At 39.3% G+C, this 17,967-nt stretch overlaps 1 protein-coding gene across 3 annotated transcripts in view; it reads left to right on the top strand.

Annotated features, from left to right (window-relative positions):
• Positions 1 to 17,967, top strand: part of CHD6 (chromodomain helicase DNA binding protein 6) — a 1,034,665-nt gene that overhangs the window by 597,199 nt on the left and 419,499 nt on the right. For all 3 annotated transcript variants that reach the window (XM_053712106.1, XM_053712055.1, XM_053712147.1), the window contains 3 exons: positions 1,279 to 1,422; positions 12,987 to 13,242; positions 13,506 to 13,716. In XM_053712106.1, coding sequence (XP_053568081.1) covers positions 1,279 to 1,422; positions 12,987 to 13,242; positions 13,506 to 13,716 — 611 coding nt within the window. The remainder of the gene's footprint in view (positions 1 to 1,278; positions 1,423 to 12,986; positions 13,243 to 13,505; positions 13,717 to 17,967) is intronic.

Genomic DNA, 17,967 nt, shown 5'->3' with positions numbered 1-17,967 from the left:
TTCTTTTGCACAAACGTCTGGCTGAGGTTCCAGACGTCCAGACATTTTGTCAGGCTTTGGTTAGAATCAAGCCTGTGTTTAAACCTGTTGCTCCGCCATGGAGTTTTAATTTAGTTCTTAAAGTTCTTCAAGGGGTTTCGTTTGAACCTTTGCATTCCATAGATATTAAACTTTTATCTTGGAAAGTTCTGTTTTTAGTAGCTATCTCCTCGGCTCGAAGAGTTTCGGAGTTATCTGCTTTACAGTGTGATTCCCCTTATCTGATTTTTCATGCTGATAAGGTAGTTTTACGTACCAAACCTGGGTTTCTTCCTAAAGTGGTATCTAATAAGAATATCAATCAGGAGATTGTTGTTCCTTCATTATGTCCTAATCCTTCTTCAAAGAAGGAACGTCTATTACACAACCTTGATGTGGTTTGTGTTTTAAAGTTTTATTTACAAGCTACGAAGGATTTTCGTCAAACATCTGCTTTGTTTGTTGTCTACTCTGGACAGAGGAGAGGCCAAAAGGCTTCGGCAACTTCTCTTTCTTTTTGGCTAAGAAGCTTAATCCGCTTAGCTTATGAGACTGCTGGCCAGCAGTCTCCTGAAAGAATTACAGCTCATTCCACTAGAGCAGTGGCTTCCACATGGGCTTTTAAAATTGAGGCCTCTGTTGAACAGATTTGTAAGGTGGCGACTTGGTCTTCGCTTCATACTTTTTCTAAATTCTACAAATTTGATACTTTTGCTTCTTCGGAGGCTATTTTTGGGAGAAAGGTCTTACAGGCAGTGGTGCCTTCAGTTTAAGCGCCTGCCTTGTCCCTCCCTTCATCCGTGTTCTAAAGCTTTGGTATTGGTATCCCACAAGTAATGGATGAACCCGTGGACTGGATACACCTTTACAAGAGAAAACAAAATTTATGCTTACCTGATAAATTTATTTCTCTTGTGATGTTTCCAGTCCACGGCCCGCCCTGTCATTTTAAGGCAGGTGTTTTTTATTTTTAAACTACAGTCACCACTGCACCCTATAGTTTCTCCTTTTTTCTTGCTTGTCTTCGGTCGAATGACTGGGGGTGGCAGTTTGGGGAAGAGCTATATAGACAGCTCTGCTGTGGGTGTCCTCTTGCAGCTTCCTGTTGGGAAGGAGAATATCCCACAAGTAATGGATGAACCCGTGGACTGGATACACCACAAGAGAAATAAATTTATCAGGTAAAGTTATGCTTAAACTCTTTAGTATAAGAGAGTTATGTACACCGCTGATAATTATATATTTGTTGCCATTATTCAGGAGCACAAGGTTCTTCTGACCGGGACTCCTCTGCAGAACTCTGTGGAGGAATTGTACAGTTTATTGAACTTCCTAGAACCTGTGCAGTTTCCTTCAGAAAGCACTTTCCTGGAGGAGTTTGGGGATCTGAAGACAGAAGAACAGGTGAGGAACAGGTTTACCTACTGTATACACACAAAATACCAAAGTGCTCACTTATCGCTCTTTCCATTATATATCTTCATCTAAGCACTAAGAGAGAGAGCAGGGATTATAAATGAACCAGTGCAGAGGGCGTTGTATCCACCTAAAACAAGAAGATAATCCAAAGTATACACAAAGTGCCTTTGCACTAGCAGCTTACCGCAATAAATAAATTCAAGCTGAGGAAAATAAAGAGACCAAATTTATTTTGACCAGGTTAAAACCATCACTGAAAACAAGTATAACTGGTGGACAAAAATCATTACATAGTAATGGTGGGACCGTGCACATTTCATGCACACATAGACTTGGTCACTGCTATAGGGAGCCACAGTCTCTCCCTTCATATATACAAATTTAAAGAAACAGTAATTAATACATTGTTCTATTCTCCTCTCTTGCCATTATGTAATACATTGTTAGGTACAAGGATATATTGTATAAAACAAGACCCGTAATAATCCTGGAAAACTATTGAGATTTCTTACCATATAAGTTGTTTTCTAACACAAACTCATTAGGATACATCAATAATAGTATTTTATATTACATTTAAACAATAATTTATTTTATTTTTCTTCAGTTATTCTCTCATAATAACTATTCTACTATATTATTTCATCGGTATAAAAAATGAATTCAGGGGTGTGGCTAGGCAGCGGCCATGAAAGGTCGCAATATCTGTTGCTCCTAAAGTGATCTGCTCAATCTGCAGATTTAAGCAGTAAATCTGCAATATCTACTGACATCCATCTCATCTTTGACTAGATAGAGAAGAGCAGCATTGATCTATACTAAATTTGCAGAGCTTATGACCTATAAGACTCCGATCTGGTCTGTTGAGATCTTAGGCGACGGCCTTACAGCAGGATTTCGAACCCCCTGAAAGCCGGGGTACAGCAGTCTTCGGTTGACTACCTTCTATACTAAAGAAGGATACCATCTCTCAGGATGATTAATCTACTTGTAGGTGTATTTGAAGGGGAGCTGTACAAGTACCGTTTTAAAAAATGGAGGCCCTAAAACAAGTGGAAAAGCAAGATGACGCAGCTTATAAAGGATCATTACTGGAGCTTAGAGGTAGAATTATGCAGACTTCTCCTGAGACCCGCAACTGCAGCAGTCCCCCCAAGTAAAAGTAACTGAAACTATGCCTTCCTGGTCCGATTCGGCTAACGAAAAGACTTCCAACTCCCTCAGACAAATAGACACCCAACGGGAGGGCCAGGCGACTGAGAAAACTTGGCCCTGTGATGGGCAGTCACTTAAACCTGAGCTGCTGATCGGAACCGCACATTAGATGCCGGTGGAGGCATTCTATGCGCTAACAGGGGAGATCAAATATCCAAATAACGCCTGAGTGATAATGGAGGATGATGCAGAGAAGCAGAGATGGGCCCACATCAGATCTACCTCATTTGAAAACCCAAGCCTGTTACCTCCTATCCATCTGCCCCTAACTGCGACCGGAGCTGGAGGAAAAATGAGTAGAAAGCTCCTAACTACCCAAGGAAATCGGGGCTTTGCTGAAACAGGGCGTTAACAAGTAATAAACTCACGGAATGTGTGTTCCTTTTATTCAGGACTTCACACCCGAGCGAGCCCTTTTCAAGATGACCGACACAGACTGGGCTAAGGGGGAACCGAAGCCCCATATACGAGACTCATTCCCGGGACTGCTAGGCTGGACAGAAGCTAGGGAGAATCCCTAATGTTATTGCATGATATCACTATTAGATCAGGTCTGGGTACAAGGTAAAAAACTGTTATACACAAGCTGACTTTACGTTTGAGTTATGAACGATTGATATGCATTGTTCAACTGTCCTACTTAACTATTTTATTCTAGCACATCACTTGTACTTATTGGATTTAGTGGGTTTACAGTTTATGTCACCCATATGTTTTTTTTTTTTCTAGTTAAGCTGTTCTCCCGTCATTTGTTACCTATGATACCTATTTACTGTCTAACCTAAACTAAGCTAGTTCTGACTTATGGATATAGCATACTGTTGTGAGGAGGTTTCCCAGCTTGGTAATTATACCCCTATGCATCATTAATACCAGTTAAATTTAGCGGAGTACATTCACACATTCTCATCAATAACTGCCCACTGCACCCATAGTATGGGATGGGTATCCTTTTACGAGTAAGGCTTGATGGGGTTACACACCTAAATGTTAGCCAATAAGGAGCCGTGTATATGATTAAACCTCTGATAGATTATTACAGTCCCTTACAACATCTTATCTCCTCTCTGAAATATATTGGAACAGAAGAAGGCTTTGGAGCTGCCCAAACTTAACCCCTGAGCAAGTATACATGAAGTGTTCTACTATATACTAGGCTCTTGATTTCTAAGTATTGTGGATATAGATTTACGAGGGGCTATTCCAACGTACCTTATCTCAATAATGGGATGTGTGAGGCCAAGATAGCACATCAAAATTTTATTCTAATAGCCTCTAAATATTATGTGTAGCTACTGACTTGTATATAAGGGTGTATAATCTATTGAATCCTTACGCTTTCTAATCTCTCTATAAAAAGATTGTACACATTTAGACACTGGGAAACCACCTATTCTAATGTATCTGTGTTTAAAATTGCCTATCTGTTGACCTTAGATAGACATATTTGATTCTATTTATGTTATTCGTTCCCATCTCTCTGTACCTTGTAATGAAGTTTCACTGTACTTACTCCCCTCAACTGCTTACTCTGAAATATTTGTAACAATGGTTATCTCATCAATATAGCTATTCAATTAAAACAAAATACAAATAATGGGTCCATAAGAGGCCCTACTATTCTCTTCCCTTCTAGCAAGTCTTGATATATAAAGTGAAATAACATCATCAATTTAATGGTTTTATATAAGTGTTTCAGTCTAAGTTTAACCAATTGATCTAAACCCTATAAAATCAGAAAATAGAGATTCATTACTGGAGATCCAAAAGTGGTCTCCATATTTTCAGAAGTTACCTTCTTTAGTTACGTTTATAGTGTCATAAGGGGCCCAAGAGTGGTCTTTTAGGTTATTTTGAAGGTACAGAGCTTTATTGGCACCAATTTTGTTACCTAATCTGTGTTTGTAATGTCATATAACCACACTTTGTTTAAATAACCTAGCAATTATTAGTTGAAAATGTGGAAATAATCTGTCTGTAAAACCTTTGACATGTTTCCCTTGTATGCCTTTTAACCAATCTCAATAAAAAATAATATAGAATTTTAAAAAAATTAATCCAGTGTTCTATTTAATTATCAAATAAGGTTTACATTTCATTTGTGTGTGTATATATTAAACCGTGGCTCCATACAGCAGTGACCAAGTGCGCATGAAACGTGCCTGATTTGGAGCCACGGTCCCCCTGTTGCTTTGTACTGATTTTAAGGACCCATTATACATGTTTCTAGGGATTTAACCTGGATTAAATAAATTTGGGCTTTTTATATTCCTGTACTTGGATTTATTTATGGAGGCGATTGCAAAGGAATTTTATGTTTAAATACTGCCTTGCAAACCATTTGGACATTTTTATAGCCAGTTTCTCATTTAAAGGGACAGTAAAGTCCAAATTAAAATTTAATGATTCAGATAGGGCATGTAATTTTAAACAACTTTCCAATTAGCTTAGATACAGGGTAATCACAAAGGTAAAAAGTATATTAATTTAATAGTGTTGGTTATGCAAAACTGGGAAATGCTAAATAAAGGGATTATCTATCTTTTTAAACGATAACATTTTTGGTGTTTAATGTCCCTTTAATTATTGTTTAGCTTAGTTACTTTGTAAGAAACCAGTAGAAAAGGAGGTAGCAATTATTGTGCAAGTCTCAGAACAGTGTAGAACATTAGGCCTCTAACTGCACCCTTGTCTTATTAAAATTTTAAATATATGGCCTATCAACCTTGGCTATAGTACCTTTTTTAATATATATATATATATGTTACGGGTAAAGTCAAATATCCGGGTAAACCTAGGATTCCCTCATCTACACTATTTTTTGCTTTCGTCTGGGGAGTTGAAGGGGGGTGCCCCGCAGAACCTCTGGCATCCACCCCAAGTGAACCTTGGGGAACTAGGTTTACAGGTGAAGGCAAATAAGATAGTGAAGATGGTGGGGAATTACATTGCATTATATATATATATATATATATTTCTTCTGTTAAGTGTGATCAGTCCACGGTTCATCATTACTTCTGGGATATTACTCCTCCCCAACAGGAAGTGCAAGAGGATTCACCCAGCAGAGCTGCATATAGCTCCTCCCCTCTACGTCACTCCCAGTCATTCTCTTGCACCCAACGACTAGATAGGATGTGTGAGAGGACTATGGTGATTATACTTAGTTTTATATCTTCAATCAAAAGTTTGTTATTTTAAAATAGCACCGGAGTGTGTTATTATCTCTCTGGCAGAGTTTGAAGAAGAATCTACCAGAGTTTTTGTTATGATTTTAGCCGGAGTAGTTAAGATCATATTGCTGTTTCTCGGCCATCTGAGGAGAGGTAAACTTCAGATCAGGGGACAGCGGGCAGATGAATCTGCATAGAGGTATGTAGCAGTTTTTATTTTCTGACAATGGAATTGATGAGAAAATCCTGCCATACCGATATAATGTCATGTATGTATACTTTACACTTCAGTATTCTGGGGAATGGTACTTCACTAGAATTACACTGTAAGAAATACATAAAGCTGTTTAATAACTAGAGATTATGTTTAACGTTTTTGCTGGAATGTAAAATCGTTTTCATTTACTGAGGTACTGAGTGAATAAATGTTTGGGCACTATTTTTCCACTTGGCAGTTGCTTAATCTGTTTTCTGACAGTTTCTGTTCTCCCTCACTGCTGTGTGTGAGGGGGAGGGGCCGTTTTTTGGCGCTTTTACTACACATCAAATATTTCAGTCAGCAACTCATTGTATTCCCTGCATGATCCGGTTCATCTCTACAGAGCTCAGGGGTCTTCAAAACTTATTTTGAGGGAGGTAATTTCTCTCAGCAGAGCTGTGAGAATTATAGTTTGACTGAGATAAAAAACGTTTATTCTGTAATTTGTTTCCTGCTTTCAGAATTTGTTATCTTTGCTAATGGGATTAAACCTTTGCTAAAGTTGTGTTATTTACAAGGATTGAGGCTATAACTGTTTCAATTTATTAATTTTCAACTGTCATAGATCTTCTGTGCTTCTTAAAGGCACAGTACGTTTTAATATTATTCTAATTGAATTGTATTTCCAAGTTACAAGTTTATTTGCTAGTGTGTTAAACATGTCTGATTCAGAGGATGATACCTGTGTCATTTGTTGCAATGCCAAAGTGGAGCCCAATAGAAATTTATGTACTAACTGTATTGATGCTACTTTAAATAAAAGTCAATCTGTACAAATTGAACAAATTTCACCAAACAACGAGGGGAGAGTTATGCCGACTAACTCGCCTCACGTGTCAGTACCTACATCTCCCGCTCAGAGGGAGGTGCGTGATATTGTAGCGCCGAGTACATCTGGGCGGCCATTACAAATCACATTACAGGATATGGCTACTGCTATGACTGAGGTTTTGGCTAAATTACCAGAGCTAAGAGGTAAGCGTGATCACTCTGGGGTGAGAACAGAGTGTGCTGATAATATTAGGGCCATGTCAGACACTGCGTCACAGGTGGCAGAACATGAGGACGGAGAGCTTCATTCTGTGGGTGACGGTTCTGATCCAAACAGACTGGATTCAGATATTTCAAATTTTAAATTTAAACTGGAAAACCTCCGTGTATTACTAGGGGAGGTGTTAGCGGCTCTGAATGATTGTAACACAGTTGCAATACCAGAGAAAATGTGTAGGTTGGATAAATATTTTGCGGTACCGACGAGTACTGAGGTTTTTCCTATACCTAAGAGACTTACTGAAATTGTTACTAAGGAGTGGGATAGACCCGGTGTGCCGTTCTCACCCCCTCCGATATTTAGAAAAATGTTTCCAATAGACGCCACCACAAGGGACTTATGGCAAACGGTCCCTAAGGTGGAGGGAGCAGTTTCTACCTTAGCTAAGCGTTCCACTATCCCGGTGGAGGATAGCTGTGCTTTTTCAGATCCAATGGATAAAAAATTAGAGGGTTACCTTAAGAAAATGTTTGTTCAACAAGGTTTTATATTGCAACCCCTTGCATGCATTGCGCCGATCACGGCTGCAGCGGCATTCTGGATTGAGTCTCTGGAAGAGAACATTGGTTCAGCTACTCTGGACGACATTACGGACGGGCTTAGAGTCCTTAAACTAGCTAATTCATTCATTTCGGAGGCCGTAGTACATCTTACTAAACTTACGGCGAAGAATTCAGGATTCGCCATTCAGGCACGCAGGGCGCTGTGGCTAAAATCCTGGTCAGCTGATGTTACTTCTAAGTCTAAATTGCTTAATATACCTTTCAAAGGGCAGACCTTATTCGGGCCCGGGTTGAAAGAGATTATCGCTGACATTACAGGAGGTAAAGGCCATGCCCTGCCTCAGGACAAAGCCAAAGCCAAGACTAGACAGTCTAATTTTCGTTCCTTTCGTAATTTCAAAGCAGGAGCAGCATCAACTTCCTCTGCACCAAAACAGGAAGGAGCTGTTGCTCGCTACAGACAAGGCTGGAAACCTAACCAGTCCTGGAACAAGGGCAAGCAGACTAGGAAACCTGCTGCTGCCCCTAAAACAGCATGAATTGAGGGCCCCCGATCCGGGATCGGATCTAGTGGGGGGCAGACTTTCTCTCTTCGCCCAGGCTTGGGCAAGAGATGTTCAGGATCCCTGGGCGCTAGAGATAATATCTCAGGGATACCTTCTGGACTTCAAATACTCTCCTCCAAGAGAGAGATTTCATCTGTCAAGATTGTCAACAATCCAGACAAAGAAAGAGGCGTTTCTACGCTGCGTACAAGAGCTCTTGTTAATGGGAGTAATCCATCCAGTTCCACGATCGGAACAGGGACAGGGGTTTTACTCAAATCTGTTTGTGGTTCCCAAAAAAGAGGGAACTTTCAGACCAATCCTGGACTTAAAGATCCTAAACAAATTCCTAAGAGTTCCATCGTTCAAGATGGAGACTATTCGGACAATTTTACCTATGATCCAAGAGGGTCAGTACATGACCACTGTAGATTTAAAAGATGCTTACCTTCACATACCGATTCACAAAGATCATTATCGGTACCTAAGGTTTGCCTTCCTAGACAGGCATTACCAGTTTGTGGCTCTTCCATTCGGATTGGCTACAGCTCCAAGAATCTTCACAAAGGTTCTGGGTGCTCTTCTGGCGGTACTAAGACCGCGGGGAATCTCGGTAGCTCCATACCTAGACGACATTCTGATACAAGCTTCAAGCTTTCAAACTGCCAAGTCTCATACAGAGTTAGTGCTGGCATTTCTAAGGTCAGATGGATGGAAGGTGAACGAAAAGAAAAGTTCACTCGTTCCACTCACAAGAGTTCCCTTCCTGGGGACTCTTATAGATTCTGTAGAAATGAAGATTTACCTGACAGAGGACAGGCTAACAAGACTTCAAAGTGCTTGCCGCACCCTTCATTCCATTCAACACCCGTCAGTGGCTCAATGCATGGAGGTAATCGGCTTAATGGTAGCGGCAATGGACATAGTACCCTTTGCACGCTTACACCTCAGACCACTGCAACTGTGCATGCTAAGTCAGTGGAATGGGGATTACTCAGACTTATCCCCTTCTCTGAATCTGGATCAAGAGACCAGAAATTCTCTTCTATGGTGGCTTTCTCGGCCACATCTGTCCAGGGGGATGCCATTCAGCAGACCAGACTGGACAATTGTAACAACAGACGCCAGCCTTCTAGGTTGGGGTGCCGTCTGGAATTCTCTGAAGGCTCAGGGACAATGGAGTCAGGAGGAGAGTCTCCTGCCAATAAACATTCTGGAATTGAGAGCAGTTCTCAATGCCCTCCTGGCTTGGCCCCAGTTGACAACTCGGGGGTTCATCAGGTTTCAGTCGGACAACATCACGACTGTAGCTTACATCAACCATCAGGGAGGGACAAGAAGCTCCCTAGCTATGATGGAAGTATCAAAGATAATTTGCTGGGCAGAGTCTCACTCTTGCCACCTGTCAGCAATCCACATCCCGGGAGTGGAGAACTGGGAGGCGGATTTCTTAAGTCGTCAGACTTTTCATCCAGGGGAGTGGGAACTTCATCCGGAGGTCTTTGCCCAAATACTTCGACGTTGGGGCAAACCAGAGATAGATCTCATGGCGTCTCGACAGAACGCCAAGCTTCCTCGTTACGGGTCCAGATCCAGGGATCCAGGAGCAGTCCTGATAGATGCTCTGACAGCACCTTGGGACTTCAGGATGGCTTACGTGTTTCCACCCTTCCCGTTACTTCCTCGATTGATTGCCAGAATCAAACAAGAGAGAGCATCAGTGATTCTAATAGCACCTGCGTGGCCACGCAGGACTTGGTATGCAGACCTGGTGGACTTGTCATCCTGTCCACCTTGGTCTCTACCTCTGAAACAGGACCTTCTGATACAGGGTCCCTTCAAACATCAAAATCTAACTTCTCTGAAGCTGACTGCTTGGAAATTGAACGCTTGATTTTATCAAGACGTGGGTTTTCTGAGTCAGTTATTGATACCTTAATACAGGCTAGGAAACCTGTTACCAGAAAGATTTACCATAAGATATGGCGTAAATACCTATATTGGTGTGAATCCAAAGGTTACTCTTGGAGTAAGGTTAGGATTCCTAGGATATTGTCTTTTCTACAAGAAGGTTTAGAAAAGGGTTTATCTGCTAGTTCATTAAAGGGACAGATCTCAGCTCTGTCCATTCTGTTACACAAACGTCTGTCAGAAGTTCCTGACGTCCAGGCTTTTTGTCAGGCTTTGGCCAGGATTAAGCCTGTGTTTAAAACTGTTGCTCCACCATGGAGTTTAAACCTTGTTCTTAATGTTTTACAGGGCGTTCCGTTTGAACCCCTTCATTCCATTGATATAAAGTTGTTATCTTGGAAAGTTCTATTTTTAATGGCTATTTCCTCGGCTCGAAGAGTCTCTGAATTATCAGCCTTACATTGTGATTCTCCTTATTTGATTTTTCATTCGGATAAGGTAGTCCTGCGTACTAAACCTGGGTTCTTACCTAAGGTAGTTACTAACAGGAATATCAATCAAGAGATTGTTGTTCCTTCTTTATGCCCAAATCCTTCTTCAAAGAAGGAACGTCTACTGCACAACCTGGATGTAGTCCGTGCTCTAAAATTTTACTTACAGGCAACTAAGGAATTTCGACAAACGTCTTCTCTGTTTGTCATTTACTCTGGGCAGAGGAGAGGTCAAAAAGCTTCCGCTACCTCTCTTTCTTTTTGGCTTCGTAGCATAATTCGTTTAGCTTATGAGACTGCTGGACAGCAGCCTCCTGAAAGAATTACAGCTCATTCTACTAGAGCTGTGGCTTCCACTTGGGCCTTCAAGAATGAGGCCTCTGTTGAACAGATTTGCAAGGCTGCAACTTGGTCTTCGCTTCATACTTTTTCCAAATTTTACAAATTTGACACTTTTGCTTCATCGGAGGCTATTTTTGGGAGAAAGGTTCTTCAGGCAGTGGTTCCTTCTGTATAAAGAGCCTGCCTATCCCTCCCGTCATCCGTGTACTTTTGCTTTGGTATTGGTATCCCAGAAGTAATGATGAACCGTGGACTGATCACACTTAACAGAAGAAAACATAATTTATGCTTACCTGATAAATTCCTTTCTTCTGTAGTGTGATCAGTCCACGGCCCGCCCTGTTTTTAAGGCAGGTAAATATTTTTTAATTTATACTCCAGTCACCACTTCACCCTTGGCTTTTCCTTTCTCGTTGGTCCTTGGTCGAATGACTGGGAGTGACGTAGAGGGGAGGAGCTATATGCAGCTCTGCTGGGTGAATCCTCTTGCACTTCCTGTTGGGGAGGAGTAATATCCCAGAAGTAATGATGAACCGTGGACTGATCACACTACAGAAGAAAGGAATTTATCAGGTAAGCATAAATTATGTTATATATATATATATATATATATATTTGATGCGGTAACTGGTTGAAGCTCATGCACTCTTATAATGTGTGTGTGTGTTTTAAGATATCGGCTTTTGCATAAGCTTATTTCTTTAATTACAAACATAAATGTCAAATGGAATACTAAACTTATTAAAGATGGATGTATTAAGTTATTAAAATAAATATATAATAGGCCATTTGTGTGGCTACATGAAACAATAGTAAGCCAAGCTACTGGTATACAAGGCTGAAATTCTACTATTTACAACCATTGCTGGAGGGGTTTTCATGCAATTATGCCAAAGTTTTATTTGTTGTAGCATTATTCCTTTAAATTATAGCTTTAATTTGGATAAACAAATGTTACAAAAAAAAAACATGCTGACTTTTCCTGTGCATGGCCTTAGATTCCATAGAAAAATGTTGGTGCCTTAATTAATTGTTGGCCTTTATGCGTGGAAAGGCTAATGTCTGTACTCTTCATTCTAGAGATTTGAATTTTTTAAAATGATTATATGTAATTTTGATACAGCAAAGTAATGGTGCTTTTCATGAACTATTATAAATAGCACCATATGGTAAGCAAAGACTGTTTTTACTGATATTGCTAGACTAAATCTTTGACATGTGTATGCTTTTTATTAGTGATTGCTTTATAATTATATCAATGTAGCTAAAATTGTTGTGGAAAGGGTATCCGTAACAAGAGCTGCTAATGTTTTTACAGTAGGTATCAGAAACCTAAGAGTTGAATGTGTGCATTTGGCTTCTGTCCAAATGCAGACATTCAACATTGCGGCTATGGTCACAGATACCAGCGGTCTCTAATGTATTCATCAAGTAACCCTCGATAATCCTTGAATTCATTTTTTTTAACCTACAATAAAGTAGTTAAAATGTGATAACTATTCATATTAAAAAAAAAAATCTTTGTTTTCTCTGGTCCCTGCCTCTTAAAGGTGCCAATTTGCTTCTGTTATTAAACTGACCTCATTATTTTGGTATTCTTTGTTGACTTGAAATTTAACTCCTTTCTATGAGAACTTACAAAGTTCTTGAGCACTATATGGCAGCAATGTTTTATTATTAATGATATATATATATATATATATATATATATATACACACACACACACACACAGTATATATTGGTCAAGACTCTTGCACAATCTCATGCATAGGATCTAAGTTTCAACAAAGAACACCTCACTCTCTACAAGATTTCTTTGTTTCATTTTCGTTTGCCGTCATTTACAATTCGGTGACCTTCACTTTTTATCTCCTAGCAGTGTTATGGGTATTTATCTTCTGCTTCATGTGTTGTCACTCAGAACAAGAAGAGATTCATTTAACAGTTTTGTTGATTCTCACAGTTCTGATTCTTGTTTTTACTATTTTTTTACTATGTTTGTGCTTAGTTACAATGTGGGTTTATTGGCTAGCCTATAAATTGTATTTCTTTGCATAGGTTAAGAAGCTCCAGTCCATTTTAAAACCCATGATGCTTAGAAGATTAAAGGATGATGTAGAGAAAAATTTAGCACCAAAGCAGGAGACCATCATTGAGGTGGAACTGACCAACATTCAGAAAAAGTATTATCGTGCAATTCTTGAAAAGAACTTTACCTTTCTGACCAAGGGTGCCAACCAACACAATATGCCCAATCTCATAAACACCATGATGGAGCTGAGAAAATGCTGTAACCACCCCTATCTCATCAATGGTGAGTATGTGTTACCATTGTGCATGTACTATAGTCAGCAAATATGGTATGGGTGGGTGACCCTCCATTTTGTCTGTTAGCCATTATTTTAATATGATGTCCATTTTTTTTTACACACTGCTAGATTTGTACAGTCTAGATAATAACTTTTTTTTTTTATTTTTTTAAATAAACACAACATGTAATTACATTTCCACACAAGTTTTTTTGTTTTGTTTGCTAGCTGCAATTTGTTATGACAGTTGAATTTTGCTGTTTTGTAGGCGCAGAGGAGAAGATTCTGGAAGACTTCAGGAAGACACATAGCCCTGATGCTCTGGATTTCCAACTCCAGGCTATGATACAAGCTGCAGGAAAACTTGTACTTATTGACAAGCTCTTACCCAAGCTAATTGCTGGTGGACACAAGGTTCTCATTTTCTCTCAAATGGTGCGATGCTTGGATATTTTAGAAGATTATCTCATTCAGAGGAGGTGAGATTAATTTGTGCATCATAGAATACAAATGTAAATGTGTTTTGGACTCCTAAATATAACTATTAATAGGCAAAATAACCTAGTAAAATCATCTCTTTGTGAACGTGGTTTAGTTCTCTGATGTAGTAGCCTACTGCGATATTCTTGGAGAAATCAAACCACTGGGTTTTATGAGTTATGTTTTTTTCTTTCATGTAATTGGCAAGAGTCCATGAGCTAGTGACATATGGGATATACAATCCTACCAGGAGGGGCAAAGTTTCCCAAACCTAAAAATGCCTATAAATACACCCCTCACCACACCCACAATTCAGTTTTACAAACTTTGCCTCCTATGGATGTGGTGAAGTAAGTTTGTGCTAAGATTTCTACGTTGATATGCGCTTCTCAGCATTGTTGAAGCCCGATTCCTCTCAGAGTACAGCGAATGTCAGAGGGACGTGAAGGGAGTATCACCTATTGAATACGATGATTTCCCTAACGGGGGTCCTTTTCATAAGTTCTCTGTTATCGGTCGTAGAGATTCATCTCCTACCTCCCTTTTCAGATCGACGATATACTCTCAATTTACCATTACCTCTACTAATAACTGTTTTAGTACGGGTTTGGCTATCTGCTATATGTGGATGGGTGTCTTTTTGGTAAGTATGTTTTTTATTACTTAAGACACCTCAGCTATGGTTTGGCACTTTATGCATTTATATAAAGTTCTAAATATATGTATTGTACTTATATTTGCCATGAGTCAGGTTCATGTATTTCCTTCTGCAGACTGTCAGTTTCATATTTGGGGAATATAAACATCTTTTAAAAATGAAATTTATTTCTTACCTGGGGTTTAGTCTTTTTTTCAAATCGACTACTTCTTACAAATTGCGGGCGGTATTAGGCCCGCGGGTGCGACAAATGCTAAACTTTATTGCGTCATTTTTGGCGCGAAATTTTTTTTGGCGCGAAAAAGTACGTCTATGACGCAAGTTCGTCATTTCCGGTGTCATACTTGACGCCGAGACCGTTCACATGGTTGCGTCATTAGTGACATGAGTGTGTCATTTCCGGTTATTTTTGGCACCAAAAAAGTTTAGTTACGTTGTGCGTCATACTTGCCGCCAAATTTTTTCATTATTTCAATACCCCATTGATGTTTGCCTCTTGATTTTTTCTCTATCAGAGGGCTATGCTATTTGCATTTTTTCCCATTCCTGAAACTGTCATATAAGGAAATAGATAATTTTGCTTTATATATTGTTTTTTCTCTTACATTTTGCAAGATGTCTTACTTTGATCCTGCCTCAGAAGCTTCTGCTGGAACATTGCTGCATTGACATCGGTTCTACCAAAGCTAAGTGCATTTGTTGTAAAATTGTAGAAATTATATCGCCGAATGTCATTTGTAATAGTTGTTTTGATAAACTTTTACATGCAGATAATATATCCATCAGTAATAGTATATTGCCAGTTGCAGTTCCTTCAACTTCTAATGTGCATAATATACCTGTAAATTTTAAAGAATTTGTTTCTGATTCTGAAGGCTTTGTCTGCATTTCCACCTTCAAATAAATGTAATAGGTCTTTTAAAACTTTTCATTTAGTTGATGAAATTTCAAATGACCAACAATATGATAAATTTATCCTCTTCTGATGAGGATCTATCTCATTCAGAAGATCCTCTTCAGACATTGACACCGACAAATCTACTTATTTATTTAAAATTGAGTATATGCGTTCTTTATTAAAAGAAGTGTTAATTACTTTGGATATTGAGGTAACCAGTCCTCTTGACGTTAAGTCTAATAAACGTTTAAATGCTGTTTTTAAACTTCCTGTGGTTTCTCCAGGGGTTTTTTTCCTATTCCAGAGGCTATTTCTGATATGATTTCTAAGGAATGGAATAAGCCAGGTACTTCTTTTATTCCTTCTTCAAGGTTTAAAAAATTGTATCCTTTGCAAGCAAAATCTATAGAGTTTTGGGAAAAGATCCCCAAAGTTGATGGGGCTATTTCTACTCTTCAAATATTATAGATCTCAAAAGGCGAGATTACCAATAAATATTTTAGAACTCTGTGCAATTCTCAGGGTTCTTCAGTCTTGGCCTCTGCTAAAGAGAGAACGTTCATTTGTTTTCAGACAGACAATATCACAACCGTGGCTTATGTCAATCATCAGGGTGGGACTCACAGTCACCAAACCATGAAAGAAGTATCTCGGATACTTGCTTGGGCGGAATCCAGCTCCTGTCTAATCTCTGCGGTGCATATCCCAGGTGTAGACAATTGGGAGGCGGATTATCTCAGCCGCCAGACTTTACATCCAGGGGAGTGGTCTCTCCATCCAGATGTGTTTTCTCAGATTGTTCAGATGTGGGGTCTTCCAGAGATAGATCTCATGGCCTCTCATCTAAACAAGAAACTTCCCAGATACCTGTCCAGGTCCAGGGATGTTCAGGCGGAAGCAGTGGATGCACTGACACTTCCTTGGTGTTATCATCCTGCTTACATCTTCCCGCCTCTAGTTCTCCTTCCAAGAGTGATCTCCAAAATCATCATGGAACAGTCTTCTGTGTTGCTGGTGGCTCCAGCATGCCCACACAGGTTTTGGTATGCGGATCTGGTGCGAATGTCCAGTTACCCGCCTTGGCCACTTCCGTTACGGCCGGACCTACTATCTCAAGGTCCGTTTTTCCATCAGGATCTCAAATCATTAAATTTGAAGGTATGGAAATTGAACGTTTAGTTCTAAGTCATAGAGGTTTCTCTGACTCAGTGATTAATACTATGTTACAAGCTCGTAAATCTGTCTCTAGAAAGATGTATTATAGAGTTTGGAAGACTTACATTTCATGGTGTTCTTCTCATAAATTCTCCTGGCATTCTTTTAGAATTCCTAGAATTTTACAGTTCCTTCAGGATGGTTTGGATAAGGGTTTGTCTGCAAGTTCCTTGAAAGGACAAATCTCTGCTCTTTCTGTTTTATTTCACAGAAAGATTGCTATACTTCCTGATATTCACTGTTTTGTACAGGCTTTAGTTCGTATTTAGCCTGTCATTAAATCAATTTCTCCTCCTTGGAGTCTTAATTTGGTTCTGAAGGCGTTACAGGCTCCTCCATTTGAGCCTATGCATTCTTTGGACATTAAACTACTTTCCTGGAAAGTGTTGTTCCTTTTGGCTATCTCTTCTGCTAGAAGAGTTTCTGAGCTATCTGCTCTTTCTTGTGAGTCTCCTTTTCTGATTTTTCATAAGGATAAGGCAGTTTTGCAGACTTCTTTTCAATTTTTACCTAAGGTTGTGAATTCTAACAACATTAGTAGAGAAATTGTTGTTCCTTCTTTATGTCCTAATCCTAAGAATTCTTTGGAGAGATCCTTACATTCTTTGGATGTGGTAAGAGTTTTGAAATATTATGTGGAAGCTACTAAAAATTTCAGGAAGACTTCCAGTCTATTTGTTTTATTTTCTGGTCCTAGGAAAGGTCAGAAAGCTTCTGCTATTTCCTTGACTTCTTGGTTGAAACTTTTGATTCATCAAGCTTATTTGGAGTCGGGTCAAACCCCGCCTCAGAGAATTACAGCTCATTCTACTAGATCAGTCTCCACTTCGTGGGCTTTTAAGAATGAAGCTTCAGTTGATCAGATTTGCAAAGCAGCAACTTGGTCCTCTTTGCATACATTTACTAAATTCTACCATTTTGATGTATTTGCTTCTTCGGAAGCAGTTTTTGGTAGAAAAGTTCTTCAGGCAGCTTTTTCAGTTTGATTCTTCTGCTTTTGATTTGTTTTTTTCTTTCAAATATGAAATAAACTTATTTTTTGGGTTGTGGACTAATGTATTCAGCAGAATATGGCTGTTTTTATTTTTATTCCCTCCCTCTCTAGTGACTCTTGAGTGGAAGTCTCCACATCTTGGGTATTGATATCCCATATGTCACTAGCTCATGGACTCTTGCCAATTACATGAAAGAAAACATAATTTATGTAAGAACTTACCTGATAAATTCATTTCTTTCATATTGGCAAGAGTCCATGAGGCCCACCCTTTTTATGGTGGTTATGATTTTTTGTATAAAGCACAATTATTTCCAATTTTCCTTTGTTGATGCTTTCTACTCCTTTCTTTATCACCCCATTGCTTGGCTATTCGTTAAACTGAATTGTGGGTGTGGTGAGGGGTGTATTTATAGGCATTTTGAGGTTTGGGAAACTTTTCCCCTCCTTGTAGGATTGTTTATCCCATATGTCACTAGCTCATG

This window comes from Bombina bombina, chromosome 1 (assembly GCF_027579735.1).
Source record: "Bombina bombina isolate aBomBom1 chromosome 1, aBomBom1.pri, whole genome shotgun sequence".
In the NCBI taxonomy this organism is placed as follows: domain Eukaryota; kingdom Metazoa; phylum Chordata; class Amphibia; order Anura; family Bombinatoridae; genus Bombina; species Bombina bombina.
This window is presented reverse-complemented; position numbering and strand designations above follow the sequence as displayed.